This window comes from Paramisgurnus dabryanus, chromosome 3, assembly GCF_030506205.2.
Source record: "Paramisgurnus dabryanus chromosome 3, PD_genome_1.1, whole genome shotgun sequence".
NCBI lineage: Eukaryota > Metazoa > Chordata > Actinopteri > Cypriniformes > Cobitidae > Paramisgurnus > Paramisgurnus dabryanus.
This window is the reverse complement of record NC_133339.1, coordinates 15,341,638-15,360,225: the sequence shown is the minus strand read 5'-3', so window position 1 is coordinate 15,360,225 and position 18,588 is coordinate 15,341,638. Positions and strand designations below refer to the sequence as shown.

The following is an 18,588-nucleotide window of genomic DNA, read 5'->3' as shown; positions in this document are numbered from 1 at the left end:
AGCCACGCCCAGCAGCAGTATGAGTACAGACCGATGGAGAATCTCAGGGGGAAGGTGAAACCAAATACTGAAAACTGCATACTAAAATAAAACACGACCTACTACTCACTGTGCCATGTCTATACCATCATGAACAAAATGTTAACTCTTTCACCGCCAGCGTTTTTAAAAAAAGTTGCCAGCCAGCGCCAGCGTTTTTCATGATTTTCACCAAAGTTTAATGCCTTCCAGAAAATGTTCTTCTTTAAATATATAAACATACAATATACCAAATGAAAGAACAGACCCTCTGCTTTCAAAAAAAAAAAACGTTTCATCCTACCTTCAGTGGTTCTTTTGTAATCAGCTTTTGAATATGGGTAGGTTTCTGCAAAAACACCACATTTTGAGCAAAAAGCAGAGATAATTCTCTTTTTGTGACTTTTCATAGAGATCCCATTCAGAGCGATCTTTAAAACAGACACGGACATGCAGCCGCTTGCCATAGGGCAATACTTCCGGGTTTAAAAAGTTGCAGAAGGGCGCCACCTGGTGGATAATAGCGCTATTGCGGAAAGACGGAAAATCTTGTCATTGGCGGGGAAGCGTTTTCTCTTAATTGACAAGATATCTCGTCAATGGCGGTGAAGGAGTTAAAGTCGCAATGAAATTGAAAAAAAAATGCTAATTTACAAATTACTTATCTGTGAATTTTTTTAAAAAATGTATGTGCCCTCATAATCTTTAATATAAAACGTAAAACTTTACTTCTGGTCATATGGTATGAAGGGTGGGCGGGGCCCAGGAAAAGATCGCAGAGATTCGCAAATAGCAACATGACCCAACTTCAAACTATCCAATCAGTTCTTGATTAACGAATTCAAGTCCTACCCTATTTTTGCTAATTTCAAAAGCCGTTTTACTCGGATATACGTCACCACAGGGGAAATAAGACAATCACTACTTCTGTTTCATGACGACTTTTAAGGGACACTCCAATTTTTTTGAAAATAGGGTCATTTTCCAGCTCCCCTAGAGTTAAACATTTGATTTTTACCATTTTGGAATCCATTCAGCCAATCTCTGGGTCTGGCGCTAACACTTTTAGCATAGCTTAGCATAATCCATTGAATCTGATTAGACCATTAGCATCGCGCTCAAAAATAACTAGTGTTTCTGCGCAGCGCCGAAAAATAGTCCCCTTGGTTACTTTCAATAGCTGGGGACTATTTTCGGGCACTGCGTAATATCCTTGCGCCTGTTGCAGCCATGTTACGGCAGCAAAGTCCTTGATTATTATGCCATTTTGAGAGTATTGGTCCTAAACATAGCTGCATAGAAAATCACAACTTTTAATTTTCTGTCGGTCTTACAGGATGTAACTACAGAAGAGTCAAGTTTTAAATAGGAAAAATATTGAAACTCTTTAGTTATTTTTTAGCGCAGTGCTAATGGTCAGATTCAATGGATTGTGCTAAGCTATGCTAAAAGTGGTACCGCCAGACCCGGAGATCAGCTGAATGGATTCCAAAACGGTAAGAATCAAATGTTTAACTCCAGGGGTGCTGGAAAATGAGCATATTCAAAAAAAAGTGGAATATCCCTTTAATGTTTTCTATACATTTACAATTACACATTTCCTAAACGACGACTATATATTTTGTATTAATAGTATGTGTGTTCCCTTGGTTCAAATACGACCCCACATGTTGCTAAGCACGACCAATAATGATTAATATTAGATCTGGTATCACTGTAAACTGCACTGCATTGTGGGATACAATATATATATATATAGTATTCTTACAGCAAACTAAAGAAATAACATGCGCAATTATTTGTTTTGTGTGTTTCAGGAGAGGAGTTTTGAATGTAAGATTTGTGGTAAAGTATTTAAGAGATCATCGACTCTCTCCACACACCTGCTGATCCACTCGGACACAAGACCGTTCCCGTGTCCTTACTGCGGCAAGAGATTTCACCAGAAATCTGACATGAAGAAGCATACCTTTATACACACAGGTCAGATGTCTGTCTAGATCTCTGTCTCAGTCAAACAGGTCAAGTTGTCAAGTGTGTGATCATATGTGTGTGTGTGTGTGTCTCAGGTGAGAAACCTCATGTGTGTGCGGTGTGCAGTAAAGCATTCAGTCAGAGCTCCAATCTGATCACACACAGCAGAAAACACAGCAGCTATCGGCCGTTCAGCTGCCCGCACTGCACGCTCAGCTTTCAGAGGAGAGTGGAGCTACAGCGCCACCTACAGACACACACTGACAACAACAACAGCAGCAGCAGCAGCCTGTTTCATGGGACCTGAGAGAGACCCGCCTGTTTTACAACATGCACCATTTATATTCACCATAAAGAATAAAGAGAATGTATGCGTTTATGTTGTAATAAAGATTTTTACTTTTACACATAAATGCAAGTAAATGAAAGTACATAGATGCAACTGTTAATAAACTTATTTGAATAGAATAAGTGTTTTATCTTTAGGTCTCTATACATGACCTCTTATAATATTAGGTTTACATTAAAAGTCAGGTGTAGCATTTGAAATAATGACACTGAATGAAAGCAAAAGATACAATTATTTTATAAAATTCTTATAACCCTTGCAATTATTTTTGTATGTCTGTAACTATTAAAACTCAAACCACTCAATGACAGAACGTTTAATGAGCTCACATATTTACACACAGCTGTCAGACAGTGAGATTTTTTTATACATTAGCAAGATAAAACATTCCCAGCTAACAGAGAAAAGTTTTGGACCTCAGTTTAACAAAAAAAACTTTTGATGAGTTAGTAAATTAATTAATTAGATGATGCATTATTAACTTTACATTACCACAACAGATGTGTTTTTTACACACAAAGTTAATACAACCAGGGAAAAACTAGCAACAAGATGTCAAGGATCAAGAGTCCACTTAAACAAACACTGATCATCATAATGATGACTTTAAATGAAACAAATCATCAACTATCTAAACCTAAAAGTGAATTGTGTTTCTACAGCAATATTTTTACAGAAAATTCAGAAATAATGTTTTATATAACAGTTTCATAATTATAAAATGGAGTGTTTCTCTATTATTTACATAACAAGCAAATATAGTAAACAGTTGTTTTAAACATTGTGTGAAAGAAAACCAATAAAAGTTCTTTAAACCTTGGCATGTTGGTGTAATGTTTTTGGAAACTTTCAAGGAATGTTCTTAGAACTTTTCTGTGTTGGCTGGGTTACAGACCTCACATCAGTGTTGCACAAACTTAACTTTACTAAAGCAAAGGTCACATTACAACACAATCTCATTGTTTGTTCAGGATCCACTTTTATGTTTATTTCACCTTACGGTAAGTGTTGATCTGATCCAGCGCTGATGTCTGGTTGCTGACGGTAATATTCTCTAGGATGTTGCCTCCCTGCCAAAAAACAACAGCATCAATTTAAGTCTGATGAAAGTAAAGCTGTAAAAGGCTTAGTCTGCTTAAATAAACAACAACATGTATATATCTCAGCAAAACAATGGGTTAAAGGTATGTACCTCATGTTTACAATCAAATGCAACATACTGATGGCTAAATATATTGAAAATATTTATAAGCAATTTCAGCGTTATGGACATGAAATATATATGAAATATAATTTCACAGAGAATGCATTTATTTCCGATATATTAAAACGTCTGTTTATATTTTTCTAAACAGTCCAGACCTCAGAAAAATATCAGTCTATATATGCATTTTTCTACTTAAGACTAGTAAAACACGAAACGCGTTATAGATTTGACAAAAAAGGACATTTGTTTTTGGGAGACAATATACTTTGTAGGAATTTTGTGAATAAAAATGCACAAACCAGAAGCAATAAAACTCAACAAATGAAGAAAGGATGGCTATTCAAATAACATATAATATATTTATCTTAATTTTTTGTTTGAATGCACATTTATGATGAAGAAACAAAGTGGAAACAACTATGGAAAATAATGCAAAAATGCTTTAACAGAGACTTTGTATGGCCATTTAAACAACTAAATATTGACATCTGAGATTTTAGTACGGCTAAAAACTTTACTTTTTTAATATGGTTGACATTTGCATGAAATTGCTCTATAGTTTTTTTTAAACCCCTTTTAAACAGAGTACACAATGCGCTAGTTTTTGATCAAATAAGAAAAAATCCACATACATGGTTTTTTAAGAAAAAAATCACAAATAAATAGCAAACTTTGTAAAAATCCATCAAGCGCATAATTACAATTACACATAAAAAACAATTAGACATTACGTGTTGTTTACTATAAGCACAGATTCCAGAAAATCATTGGCAGTCTGTGAATGAACCAAAATCAAACCATCCCAGACACATTTTCAATGTGTTTTCTGTAATCTGTGTGTAAAAAGGGCTTAACAAATATATTGTTTCATTTCAGAAGACATTTATTAACTCACTGGAGTATTTACCCCTACTTGGGTTATAATGGATGGATGCACTTACTGGAGCAACAAAAACTATTCAGTGGCATTACAAAGCTAGGAAGAGCCAGGATATTTTAATATAACTGATTGGCTGTTTCTCAGAGCAGGTCCTTCAGTAGCTCTGTGTGTATGTAAACAGATCTCATGTTTGAGTCTGTATCAGATGAAGACACAGATTTTGAGGAATAATCAATTGTTTGGAGATTGTTAATGGACGTTTCTGAGTGGTAAGTTTCTGGGTTTTTTTCAGTATGAAACTGCAAAACGTAACTGTAACGTCAATAGTAGAACTTCAGCCTAAACGATAGCATATAGCACTAACTAGCATATAGCGCTAACTAGCATATAGCGTTAACTAGCATGTAGTGTTAACTAGCATAAAACATCAACTAGAATATAGCGCTAACTAGCATATAGCATTAACTAGCATATAGCAATAACTCAGCAGTCACAACTTGTTTTTATCATTGTAACAATATTGTATTTAATTAAATGTCGGGGTGTACATCTGGACTGTAACGTCACAGTTGGTGTTATGTTGAGATTGGTCTGTTTTCCAGTGGTCTTTTGCATTGATGAGGTTTACATAAGAAGGAGGAAACAATCGTGTTTGAGTCTCATGATATGTCATTACCATGTACACAACTCTTATCATTCATCTATGCCTACATACATACAATTTTACGTTCCACTGCGCCTTTAAAATGAGTAAATTAAGGGCTTATTTCTGAGTGCAGTATTCCTTTAAATAATGTGTATGTGTGTTTATACCAGTGCGAGTGTAGATACACCAGAGTCCCCCCATCAGACTGAAGCCCATCACAAACGCTGTAAACACAATCACCAGCACTGCACCCGTGTCTGCTTCTGAACACAAATATAACAACACAACAACAATAATTCTTGTTTTAGACAAAATGTTAAATGTTCTCTCATTCGTAGGTCAACATGAATTATTCATCATCAACAAAAGATAACAGAATAAAATAAACAAACCCTTTGGTGAAGGCGCCTTTCTTGGCATCTGAGTTGGCTTTTGAGAAAGTTTACCTGACGCACATAAATACAAGTCAAACATGTACAACCCATTTCTTTTAAGTAACAATGAAACTTTACAAACCAGCAGGAGGCGCCATAAACTCCACAGGAGACGTGACCAATACGGGCCGAGAGAGATTTCTGTACTCGCACTGATGAAAGAAATGAGTCGATTTATTACGCATACAAATAAAGTCAAAATTGATTGACAGGTGTGTTGTGATGTTTTACCTGTTGTGATGCAGGTGTGTTTGTGAATGCAGGTATGTGTTGTCCCTGTTTACAAACTTTGTTAACTGAAGGCTTTTCATCGGTCTGAAGTCCTGACACACACAGACGCAGACTGCAGTGTAGAAACTGAATGGAGTTATTAAACACAGGTCTGAATATGAAACTAAAGCGCAGTGTGTGTGCAGTTTCTTCTTCATTCATCATCACATCTCTCCTCTCTCTTCTGTGTTCTGCAGGTTTCATCATAGCTCTGAATCTGTCCGTCTCTGCGCGCTTAAACCGTCTCAATCTCCCGTCTCGACTTTCTGTCTTTCTCCAGCGTGAGAGCAGCTGTCTCTCGGTCCTGACGTGTTTTTGTGTGGTATGGTCTTTCTTAGTTGCACTGTGTCTCTCTTCCCCAGTATGTCTGTTGGTCAGTGTAAAGGTTGGGTCAGATGGACAGGAGCGTCTGATGATGTGCCAGTCACTGTGAGCCTGCGGGTCTGATAGAGATGAAACCCGACATGAATTCAGCTCCACGGCATCTTCAACACTGGCCACTACTGAGATCTGACAGACAAAAAGACAGACAGACAGATGTTAATAACACACTTCTGTTTGTAAGTAATGTTTATTAAAGGGGACGTATCATGAAAATCCCCAGTGCCTCTGTCAACCTAGAACATTTTATAAAGATCACTTAGTTTTGGTAAATAGCTCATTAAAATTTTGCTACCCATGTGACATCAGAAGGGGATTTTTTATATTAATACAGCCCCTTAATCTGCACTATCCAACCACAGCACTGCCATTTACTGCAGAGAGAGAGAGAGAGTGAGAGAGAGAGAGAGAGAGAGAGAGAGAGAGAGAGAGAGAGAGAGAGAGAGAAAATAATTGACAGAACAATTGAGTTTCAATTTCAACAAATCACCATTATGGTGATCAGTGTTTGCATTAGCAAGCAAAAACTGCACTTTTTTTTCAAATTATCTAGATGGTATTTTGAGCTAAAACTTCACATACATACAGCCCCTGGTGGCTGGCTGCAGTACAAGTCATATACCCCATCCTCTCCATGCAAACGGGACTCGGGTCAAAAAAATATATATTTGCACTTCCAATAAAATTTTCCAAAAGATGGTTTAATCCTTTAAGGTAGTTGTTATCATGCTGATATATGTTCAATTGTTCATTTTTGTGATAAGTTTCATTTTAGATAGTTCTTCAATTCCATAGAAACGGGGCTTGTGGCTATGTTTGACATTTGTGATTGACAGCTTCTCTAAGTAGGGTTGGGCGATGTCCCCTAAATTGGCAGTTGACTATAGTTAAGTAAAACCATCGCGATGGACGAGGATATCGTTAGGTGGGGGGCATAGACTACAGTATTTAAAATAGCATATATACATTAGTTATATTTTCAATTTAATTTATAGAGCAATTCCTGCAAAGATTTTAAGTTAACTATAGTCTATAGAAGAGAGTTACTGAGTGTCGACTCGCAGCGGAGTGGGGCGGCTGTGTGCGTGGTATCACGATGGTGTCTCCGGTCTCAGGTGATACCGGTCATGATTTCATTCAACCATCACAACTATCGTCCATCGGCACAACCTATCTGAGCATTGAGGGAAGATTGAAGATATAACTAACTATTAATTTTCGATTTCTGTGTTATTTCACACTGACCAAATTAGCTGTATTTAACGTACCTTATTTTAGCAAACCAGTTAAATAGGACGTTCAAGGGGAGCACGAGCATTCAGGCGGAAGTTTTATACCACGGTTCTGCTTCCGGGCTCCACAGACAATTCCTTCTGTTTATACCTTGGCTCCAAACTGACGTTTTTGTGTAACATGTCAGCACCCATCGTCAGACATTTTACATTCAGTTTATTACAATTGAAGGAAGCCACATCGCAGTTTTTCTGGTTGTATGTTTTTTGTTGACAAATTTACCATCTAATTCACTTAATTTCCAATTAAAAAGAAGGAAACACGGCTGGCGTACATGTCACTACGTCAAGCAGCAGGTGTTCGACTTGACGTCTCCGTCTTTAACTCCTCCCTCGACTGCAAGCGGAAAACCTCAAAGATCGGTCTGCGCAATGCCGCATGAACTCCTAAGGCTTGTTCGACTTCCTACGGCGCCACTAGAGCTGACAGGCAGATGACGTTAAAGTGCGACGAGACTTCGTATGATTTCTGGAATAGCTCTCGTGCAACTTCTGCAAAGTCGAACACGTTGCCTTGGTTTTCAGAATAACTTATCGCAAGACAAAAAAAATGGAACCGCTGTCATTTTGAAAATAGTGTTTGTCAGCATTTAGATAACAACGCTAAACTTTGCACAAATCGTTAATGGGAACGCAGCTGGTGTTACGAACTATACATTTGATCAGTATGTGTGTTCACTGGGATCGAACCCATAACCTTTTGTGATGATAACACAATGCTCTTCAGGAACACATACTGCAAGCAGCTTGTAGCAGGACAGGAAACATGTTTTGGTCAAAAATACCACAGTTATAAACAGACCTTCATATGTTAAGGAATCTCAAGACCTTGATGTTATTTAATCTCTTTAGATGATGTTAGCAGCTCTGACCTTGTGCGGGCGCCAGAGATGAAAACAGAAAAAATATAACAGATTTTAGAAAATAATAATGACCTGTACATAGAGTCGATCATATGCAGTGATGACACACGGCCCCACCGCTCTCCTCTCATAAGATTCGGTTACAAACAGCTCCATGGACAGCATTGGGGAGGTGTGGGATCTCTGTATCCAGTGACTGGACTGCAGCTCCTCAACTGGTCCAGATGATGGACTCACATCTACTTCATTCACAGGACTGGACAGAAAAACCTCACAGCTGATCTGAAAGAAGAGAAACAATCAGAGTATTCACGATACTCAGCATTAAACACAAACACAGCGAGTCTACAAAAATAAAGCCTGTGCTGCATATTTACACAGCATACATTGACATTATAGGTCAGGGTTTTCCTGCATAAAGAAATCTGGAGGCATTTGATAGTGCCCCATTTTAAAAGCTCTATCAAAAACTAATCCATAAAAATGGGTGCACTATCCAATGCCATTATAAAGCTAAAAAGAGCCAGGTAGGACGTTTGGCATTACTTATTTCTTGGTCTTAACCTACACTAATCTTGACAAAATATATATCGTTGGAAAGCTCTCTGATTGAGGTTTTCATATTTTATCACCATTTTGCAAAAATAAAAATGTAGTAAGAGTACAATACCTAAAATGTCATGGACCAACAAGTGGGTCCAAGGTGTTATTACATATTTATTATTATATCATATAAACCTGAAATAATCTAGACAAACTATATATTGTTGACAAACTCTAAGACTGTAGTTTTCATATTTCAAGACCATTTGAGGATAGAAATTATATAGTGACAGTCATTTTGTGAAAAGTCACTGACCCCATAGGAATACATATGAATAACTTTACCACTAATATCCTATAAATGTGACATAATCTTGATAAAACTATAAATTGTTGGAAAGCTCTAAGAAAGAAGTTTGCATATTTCAAAACCTTTTTGCATTAATAATAATGCAGCAACAGTAATTTATTAATTTGTGACAAGAGTATGCAGCAAACTGTTGACACCTAGTGGCCGTTGTTGATAAAACCACTAAAAGTGTGACAGAAATGTTGATTTTAAAATGTGATATCAACTTGAAATTTGGATCAGAACTAGTTGAGACTTGTGGCTTTAGTTTTGTAGTGTTCTGGGAGAAAAACATATTCATTTTTATGTTTTAAAATATAAAATACATACTATTGCAGTATTTATTTTTTTATTAATTTAAATTGCTATACAATTTTTTTATTTAATATTCACAATTCTAAACTCTTCAGTGAAAAACATTAAAGTATCTTCTTTAAAAAAAGACAAAATAATGCCTGAGTTATATTAATTTAAAGGTTCAAATCACCTTTTTACCTCCAGATTCAAAAAGGTGAAACTGTTGCGGATGTGGCCTATATGGACAGTAGATAGCTGAACTAGGGTTTAAAACAGATCCAGACTCACCTGAACACCCAGTGGATTCATCTCATCTGTCTGATTTTTTGAACCCTCTGTTGTCTTCCATAGAAACACCTTTAAAATAAGATTTAAATGCGTCATTGGTTAAATCAGCATCATGGGATGATTGTACTCCAAACCTGTCAATGGTTTGAGTTCAGTTTGATCTGGGTCACAGTGAGATGAGAATACTGTATGACTTTAGTCAAGCCAAATAACAGGAAGTATTTTTATAGTACTGAAGTGTAATCACACACATTTACACTAAAGAGTAGTACAGCGTGACCCGGGTTCAATAGTAAGATGACAGTGTCACATAATAAGAAATCTAATTCAGAACTCAAGAATAAGAAATCAAATTCAGAACTCAAAAGGTCCAAAGAACCTGCTTGATGCTATCTTACCGTGTTTGTGTAGCGCACTTTTCTGTTCACTTCATCCATTTCATCTTCGGTGCCACAGGAAATCATAGGAAAATTCATCAGAAAATGAGTCTGGTTAACCTTCGCCTGACAGCCGTGATCACGCAGACTCACGCTCATCACGGACAGAGACATGGCCTGTGTGTGTGTGTTTACAACAGCATACAGATAAAAAAGAAAAACATCATAAATTAAATCTTTTTAATATCTCTTCTGTTTCTCAAACAGTAGAGTTGCACCGATGCTTCTGGCCTATAATCGGTATCGGACAGTGGCGGCTCGTAACTTAATTTCTGAGAAGGCACGAATATTAAACTAATGAAAACATCATCATGCGCGTGGATCATCATGTCAAGATATGTGCATCACGTGTCATGTCAAAATACATGTCTACTAAAGACGCTCCGTAAGAGTTTATGATAAAAGAGATGCTTTTGTAATCTCTTTTACTTATGTAATCTCGTGTAATCAGTTAAGTGTTAAAGGAGTAGTCCACTCTATAGATGGGGCCCATTGACTTACCATAGTATTTTTTTCCTACTATAAAAAGTAAATGGAACCCATCTTTAAAGTGGACTACTCCTTTAAATAAGTGTCCTGCGAGACATGAACGTCTCTTTTTCATGAACCCTTTGGCATAAATGCAGAAGGCACGTATTTTGACATGACACGCGATGCATATAGGTTCCGCAAAAAACATATATTTTGACATAACGAGCCACACACATGACACCCCAAACACATATTTAGTTTTGTTGGTTGCCACTGTAAGCGGATAACTATCAAAAATCTGCTTACTATAGAAACCTCTTTTAATGCGTTTACATGCAAATCAATAAACAGACAATGCAGAAAACTGCGTTTACATTAGTTTTTGATATTTGTCAGGTTTCTCGCAGGCACTGACATCACCACTAAAGTACATATAGTGTCTTAAGCTATACTGTTGTATCTTTTTTGTAGAACCTGTAAACCCATACGGCAAATAAATATTCTCACATATAATTTTAAATATATTTCAAAATATTAAAAAGAATGATTTTATATTTATAAGCATTTATATTCACGTCGCATTGAAAGAACAACTTTGTATGTTACAAACCTGTAAACATAACTGTAAACATAACATAACGGTTTGAAAAGATTAAAACTAAATTTCAACTGCAAAAATATACTTTTGATATATAATTATATATTTTATACATTGTATACTTTATACATTTAATACAAACTTATATTTTGGGGCGCGAACAAACTGTAATTCTGTTGTCAATAATTGCGTTTACATGCACATTCTTACGCCGATTATGCCTAATAAACTGATAACGTGTGGGGTCATGTAAATGCGTAAAACGGTTTTCGTTTATCGGGGAAAACCCATAAACGACATAAACAAAAACAATCGGCACAGGTACAGAAATTTTTAGCTTATTACTTTGATTTCGTGTTGCTTGTAAACACCTTAACCAGCCAGGTTTTTTTGCAGTTCTGTTCATGTGCGCACGTCACCACGGGTGAAAGATAAACGTCACAGTTCGCAGTTTCAACTTTCACGAGTTTACACGTACATGAAATCGTAATTTGGATAATTCATATATATTAATTCATGCGTATTTGGCGTGCTGTCCAGGGAGGGCTCCGAGCTCGGAATATGGCCCGAACCCAGAGACCCCCCCCCCCCTTTTAACTCTTTCCCCGCCATTGACGAGATATCTCGTCAATTAAGAGAAAACGCTTCCCCGCCAATGACGAGATTTTCCGTCTTTCCGCAATACCGCTATTATCCACCAGGTGGCGCCCTTCCGCAACTTTTTAAAACCGGAAGTATTGCCCTATGGCAAGCTGCTGCATGTCCGTGTCTGTTTAAAAGATCGCTCTGAATGGGATCTCTATGAAAAGTCCGTCACAAATATGGAATTATTTTTGCTTTTTGCTCAAAATATGGTGTTTTTGCAGAAACCTACCCATATTCAAAAGCTGATTGCAAAAGAACCACTAAAGGTAGGATGAAACGTTTTTTTTTTGTTTGAAAGCAGAGGGTATGTTTCATTTGGTATGTTTATATATTTAAAGAAGAACATTTTCTGGAAGGCATTAAACTTTGGTGAAAATCATGAAAAACGCTGGCGCTGGCTGGCAACTTTTTTTAAAAACGCTGGCGGTGAAAGAGTTAATCACTGGGAGAAGAACCCAGGCTAGAGTGAGGTGAGTGGGTGGTGGAGGGATGCTGTTGAACTTGTCGCGGGATAGAGGTGAGAGACGGCTTTATATACCGGTCTTCTCGTCAGTGATTGGTTGATTCCCTGAACGTGCGCCTCCCGAACTTTGTTGAAATAAAACTTCATTTTATGCGTTACTTTGCCTTTATTTGCGAAAGATAAATGGAAGTAGCGCAAAGTAACACATAAAAGGCGCTCGACTCAGGCACTTTACAGAGAAACTGTGAAAAATGCTAAATACATTTTGTTTAATTAAATATCAACTAAAATATTTTACCTTCAAATATTAACATATATTTCAAAATGTATTTCAGGGGCAACAAATACATTTCTAATTTTACAACCCATATGGCAAAAAGTATCATTACTTTTTTTTATCAATACAAATTCTGTATCAGTAGATGCCATTTTAATTAATCAAATATCGGTATTGGCACATAAATTTTGTATCTGTGCATCCCTATCAAAAAAGTAAATGGAGCTGAAATGAGGCCTTTAGGATGTGTCACCTGTAGTATGTGTCTATCCACAGTAACATTAAGAGTCACTTCATCACACTGACAGCTGACCGCATCTCTGATTTTCTGTGCAGTTACATCCTCCTGAAAGATGTTCAGCCTCCTGCTCCCTGAGCGACTCACATCAGCATCAGCATCACCGCCTGACTCACAACACAACACAACAGCTGTGTCATGACACACAACACACTCTACAAAACAACTGTCTATCCCATCACTCATCTCACCTTGTCCGCCTCCTCTTAACTTCACCACAAAGCGATTGGCCAGGTCAGCCTCAGTATATGAGGTCACGTTGGAGATGTTTTTCTGATTGGCCCATTCTATGAGATCAGAAGGGCTGAGGAGGTCAGAGGTCACAGTGCTGGTCACGTTCAGCTCAGGACTTTGAGAGTACAGTAGATTTACACTCGTGGATGACTGGGGAAAAATAATATAAGTAAATAAAAGTGTTACAACAACTTAAATTGTCAGAAAGGAAGAAGAGGAGGAGGTAACTGACAGTGAAACACCTGATGTATTGCAGAGTAAAACAGAATTTTCAATAAGAACTGAAGGGCGGGGCTTATTTGATGAATTGATTGGATGGGCAAATGTCTCATTATTGGAGGGAAGGGGTTAAAAACAAGAGGGCTTGATGAGAGCCATTCCTCGCTTTAGATTACTCACATGATTTAAATTTGTGCCATGTGAATTTTTAGCTTGAGTTGAATATTGTCAAAGATGCGTTTGAGACGAATACTACTTTTTCGCAGCAATCTCTATCCAATTCTCGCCATTCGCGTCTTTGCATTGACAATGTATGTAATCTACTCGCCCAAATCGTTGAATTGCCATTTGGTGTGAACACCCCATTAATGTCTAATGCTCTCTGTGTTGTCACGTCATCGTCTCAAGAATAACGGGAATTGGGCAGCGAGATTACCGCAGAAACACATGCTATTCCTCAAATGTATCTTTGTGCAAATTGAAATTATTCGACTCAAGCGAAAAAAGTGCATGACACGAAGGTAAATCCCACGAGTAATCTAGAGCGAGGAACTCAACACTTAGCGTTTGGTGTGTACGCAGCATTAGTCTTAAAAAAAAGGTTGTAAAAGGGACACTCTTTTTTAAATCTTCTCATCTTCCAGCTCCCCTAGAGTTAAACATTTGATTCTTACTATTTTGGAATCCATTTAGCTGATCTCCGGGTCTAGAGCTGGCACTTTTAGCATAGCTTAGCATAATCCATTGAATCTGATTAGACCATTAGCAATGCGCTAAAAAATAATTAAAGCGTTTCAATATTTTTTCCTATTTAAAACTTGACTCTTCTAGTTACATCGTGTACTAACCCTGCTGAAAAAAACAGCATCAAACCAGCATGGACCAGCATGGGAATTATGCTGGTCTATGCTGGTTTAGCTGGTGGTCACAGCATACCAGCACCAAAACACAACATATGCTGGTATGACAAGCATGGGATGCTGGTGCTAATGCTGGTTTATCTGGTGCTAATGCTGGTGCTGATGCTGGTTTGATGCTGGTTTAGCTGGTGTTCACTAGCAAAACAGCACCAAAACACAACATATGCTGGTCTTGCTGGTATGCTGGTTTTTTCAGCAGGGAAAATTAAAAGTTGTGATTTTCTAGGCAGATATGGCTATGACTATACTCTCATTCTGGCGTAATAATCTTTGCTCCTGTAACATGGCATGGTAGTGATATTACGCAGCACCCGAAAATAGTCCCCTGCTATTGAAAGTAACCAAGGGGACTATTTTTGGGCAGTGCGTAATATCACTACGCTGCTGCAATGATCTCTGGTTATTTTTTAGCGCGATGCTAATGGTCTTCAGATTCAATGGATTGTGCTAAGCTATGCTAAAAGCTATGGTAAGAATTAAATGTTTAACTTTATGGGAGCTGGAAAATGAGCATATTTTCAAAAAAGTGGAATGTCCCTTTAACGAATATTTCTCGTCTTTATTTTCGTTAACGAAAATAACAGTACTTTAACATACAGCTTTGGTGCACGATTTTGGACCATTGAGATTTCAACAGACAACAATGTGAACAATACATGATGGTTGTAGCCGACAAATACTTTTATATAAAGGAGTATTTCAAGTACAAGTTAAATTATTCACAATTCAAAATGTTCAGTAACTCCTTACATAAACCCTGATGTGACCTTTGACATCTGGAGCCACCAAAGCCCAGGTGACAGAAACGGCACTGCTGAGTATGAGAACGATGTTGTGATGTCCTGAATGAGACTCTGAGGGCGACAGAAAGACAGACACGTCTGCCTGCAGAGAGCTGACAGACAAAGAGACATCATCTGTGCCGTGTTATGGTTTATCACATAAATGATGTTTCTTAGTAGTTTAGAAGCACCGTCACTCACCCACACAGAGCAGAACCTGAAGACCACAATCTGATGATATGAACCTCAGTGTCTGCAGTTTCACCAGATGATACACAGCCATGCACCTCCTGCTCGTGTAACTCGGACGCCTGATAGTTCTGAGACATGAACAGGGAACGCAGACGACACTCGCTCGGCATGCTGGGATCTGAGGTCCAGACAAAAGGAAGTAAAACATGAGCCAATGAATAACCTTCCATCAAATGTCATAAACATGTTTTCAGATCTTTACTGAACGCGTGTGTTTCTTACCCTCTCCCAATCGCAAGGAAACGCGGTTGGCGTGAACAGCATGTATGAGAGAGGAGATGGAGGTGTGGCGCTGAAGAACCCAGCGCAGAAGAACCTGAGGACGTCGTGGTAAAAACGGCACCTGCACCACACGCAAGGACGCGCTCGCAGACGTCACAGTTGAGTTCTGAGACACCTGAAGGAGACGTGTTTATTCTTATTTATTTTTCAAAGCAATTGGTTCACTTGATTCGAAGCTTTGTTTCTCCCATTACTACAAGTTCTCTGTTGTTTTGTCTATTTTTAATACTCTTTTTAATACTTGTCTATTTTTAATACTCTTTTTAATACTTGTCTATTTTTAATAAATATATATATTTATTAAATAAATTTATTAAATTGCTTTTTGTTATGTGATTTCTTTATTTTAAGATGATTAATCACTTTATTGCAGGGTTTCTGAGGTTTGATTTCAAAATGAATATTTTCAAGTTAAAATTACTTAAGTTTTCTACTTTAAATGAAAGAATAAATAAATCACCTGTATAATCATTTATTGCTTTTTGTTATGTGATTTCTTTATTTTATTTTATTGATTTATCACTTTACTGTTAATGAGCTGTGTATAATGAAAACTCAACATTAATAAAGTTTCGTTAACATCAGTTGCTTTTGGCTCAGTTTTTTTGTAGCCACTGAAGATTAAACTTTAATCCAACACATAAACCCTGAAACCATAAACTGAAGAACAAACAAGACAAAAACCTTACTAAAGATTTTCTGAAAAATATTATTTAGATCTTTTTACATTGCTTACATTACTTTTTTATTGTGGATTATGTATTTGACAGATTAGTAACAGCTCAGTCCACAATCCACACTGCTGTATAATGAGAAAATAGCTGAGTTTTTACTTTAATCTCAAGTCACTTTGTATTTTTACGTATGTCATCATCAGTCTGAAACCACAAAGAAATGATGATGCGTGGACTTTTAATGCTTCAAATCCTATGGTGCTTAGAGAACAGAATATAACATATATATATATATATATATGTAATTAATGCTGTTGCTTATGCATATAAACAGCCATACCTGCCATCTCAAACATTGGCTAAATTTACATCAAAGTCCCTTTTATCAGTATATGACATTCTCAGAACATATATATATATATATGTAATTAATGCTGTTGCTTATGCATATAAACAGCCATACCTGCCATCTCAAACATTGGCTAAATTTACATCAAAGTCCCTTTTATCAGTATGTGACATTCTCAGAACACACCTGCACCAACAGGTTAATGTTGTGCGGCAGTCCTTCGTTTTCGATCACCCAACGCATGGCATGCTGGGAACTCAGCACCAGAATCACCGGGCGGTTGACGGGGCGAAAGAGGTTCAAAGTTCTCAATACCACCGTCACCTGACAGGAGACAGAACACCTCAGTCTGATGACGATGATGTGTGCAGAACAACAAGATCTTTACAAAGACAGACATCATGTACCTGCTTATTTGATGTTTTGCCCACAGAAATCACATGGGTCTCTTTAGCTCCGCCCTCCCTGGCGGCACAGCCCGTCACTGCTTCGATGCGCTCCAGCTGAGCCTGCACAGGATGCAGCGCCCCCGCTGGCCACATAAAGCACTGCAGCTCGCTGCTGGACACTGACACACACAAACAAAGTAAGTATCTTTCAACCCTAGAACGGGGAAAATATCCCACAATCCTTTTAAAGCTCTCTCTTAATACAAAACACATGACATCACAATAATAATGACCATAAACAACTTATTCACGGTTACTGTTAGCGATTCTTTTTTATGCGTGTGTTATGCAGAAACATAGGTTGACACAGAGGTAGGATGTTCTGCCTTTATATATTAAAGGATTCCTCCACTTTTATTAAAAAAATCCCAATAATTTTCTCACCCCATGTCATTTTTTGAGGACAACAGTTTACAGTTTCAATGCAGCTTCAAATGGCTCTAAACTATCCCAACCGAGGCATAAGGGTCTTCCCAAATGATCATCATCTTCACCAAAAAAATCTTGTCTTCTCGACTAAACACACACATTTAGTTTAAGTGCTTATGTCTAACTGAAAGGCACAATTGAAACTTTTATACAGCACAGGACCTTGTTAATGCATTTACACAAAAAGTGTTTTGAGTGAAAAAGTGTTTTGAGTCATCTTCAGGTACCTGCAGTTCCAGCCCTCAACAACAGGAGGCATAAGAGAGTCCAGGGCATTATCCTTACACACACAATAAACGAATGTATGAGGAGAAAGCAGTAGAAAATGAATACATGCTGGTTTCCTCAGAGGCTACTGATAAATCAGATGTTTTAAATCTTTGATATTTTAACTTAAACTTTAATTTATTCCTTTATCTCACTCCATATTAGACAACATAAGCAAATTACCTTCACATTATGAATATATTTGCCATAACATATTTTACTTTTGTGTTTATTTGCAGTGTTACAAAACTTCATAATTCCCTTTATAAAGCTAAAATAATTATGCATTATGCAAAATAACATTATTGAGACTATTTGGTACTGTCCACCTGTACTGCTGTTACACAATAACAACAAAGCTGTAAAAACTCACCTGTGAAATTATCTTGACCCGTGTAACTAACTGCTCACCCGAGACCCACAGAGACTCCAGCACGAGCTGGTGTTTGTGACACCCGCACAGATTTACTTCACACAGCTCGGTTCGAGTCTTTGATGCCTGAGGGAAGTTCACCATATAGTTTCTGATGGAGAGGGGGCGGGGCCGCTATGAAGAGACGCGCGTGCTGGAGGCGGGAAGAGCGATTGCACGCGCTCCTCTGAGGGACAGAAACATTGAGATGAAACAGGTAAAAACAAGATAATACCATATTACTTATACTTTCTACTGTGCTTGTGGATCAAACCCCCGCATTCTTTTAAAATGTATTTACATAAACTATAGATATTTTGAAATTTTCACTCAGATTGT

At 37.5% G+C, this 18,588-nt stretch overlaps 1 protein-coding gene across 1 annotated transcript; it reads right to left on the bottom strand.

Moving 5' to 3' along the window:
• Positions 1-2,554: 2,554 nt before the first annotated feature.
• Positions 2,555-18,313, bottom strand: engl (endoglin, like). The gene is made up of 17 exons (XM_065278407.2): positions 18,211-18,313; positions 17,798-17,850; positions 17,100-17,260; positions 16,879-17,016; positions 15,610-15,784; positions 15,337-15,505; positions 15,104-15,248; positions 13,128-13,364; positions 12,936-13,091; positions 10,190-10,345; positions 9,792-9,860; positions 8,387-8,596; positions 5,740-6,288; positions 5,591-5,660; positions 5,467-5,520; positions 5,242-5,337; positions 2,555-3,411 (listed from the first exon to the last, which is right to left on the bottom strand). The coding sequence occupies exons 2-17, from the start codon at positions 17,844-17,846 to the stop codon at positions 3,338-3,340; spliced, it is 2,508 nt and encodes an 835-aa protein (XP_065134479.1). The 5' UTR covers positions 17,847-17,850; positions 18,211-18,313; the 3' UTR covers positions 2,555-3,337.
• Between the last annotated feature and the right edge of the window lie 275 nt (positions 18,314-18,588).

Coding starts and splice junctions, on each gene's coding strand:
- engl (XM_065278407.2), bottom strand. CDS start 17,846: ATGCCCTGGACTCTCTTATGCCTCCTGTTGTTGAGGGCTGGAACTGCA. Junction 13,092..13,127: donor GTTGTTTTGTAGAGTGTGTT/GTGTGTCATGAC, acceptor TTGTGTTGTGAG/TCAGGCGGTGATGCTGATGC. Junction 6,289..8,386: donor ATGATCGACTCTATGTACAG/GTCATTATTATT, acceptor TTTGTCTGTCAG/ATCTCAGTAGTGGCCAGTGT.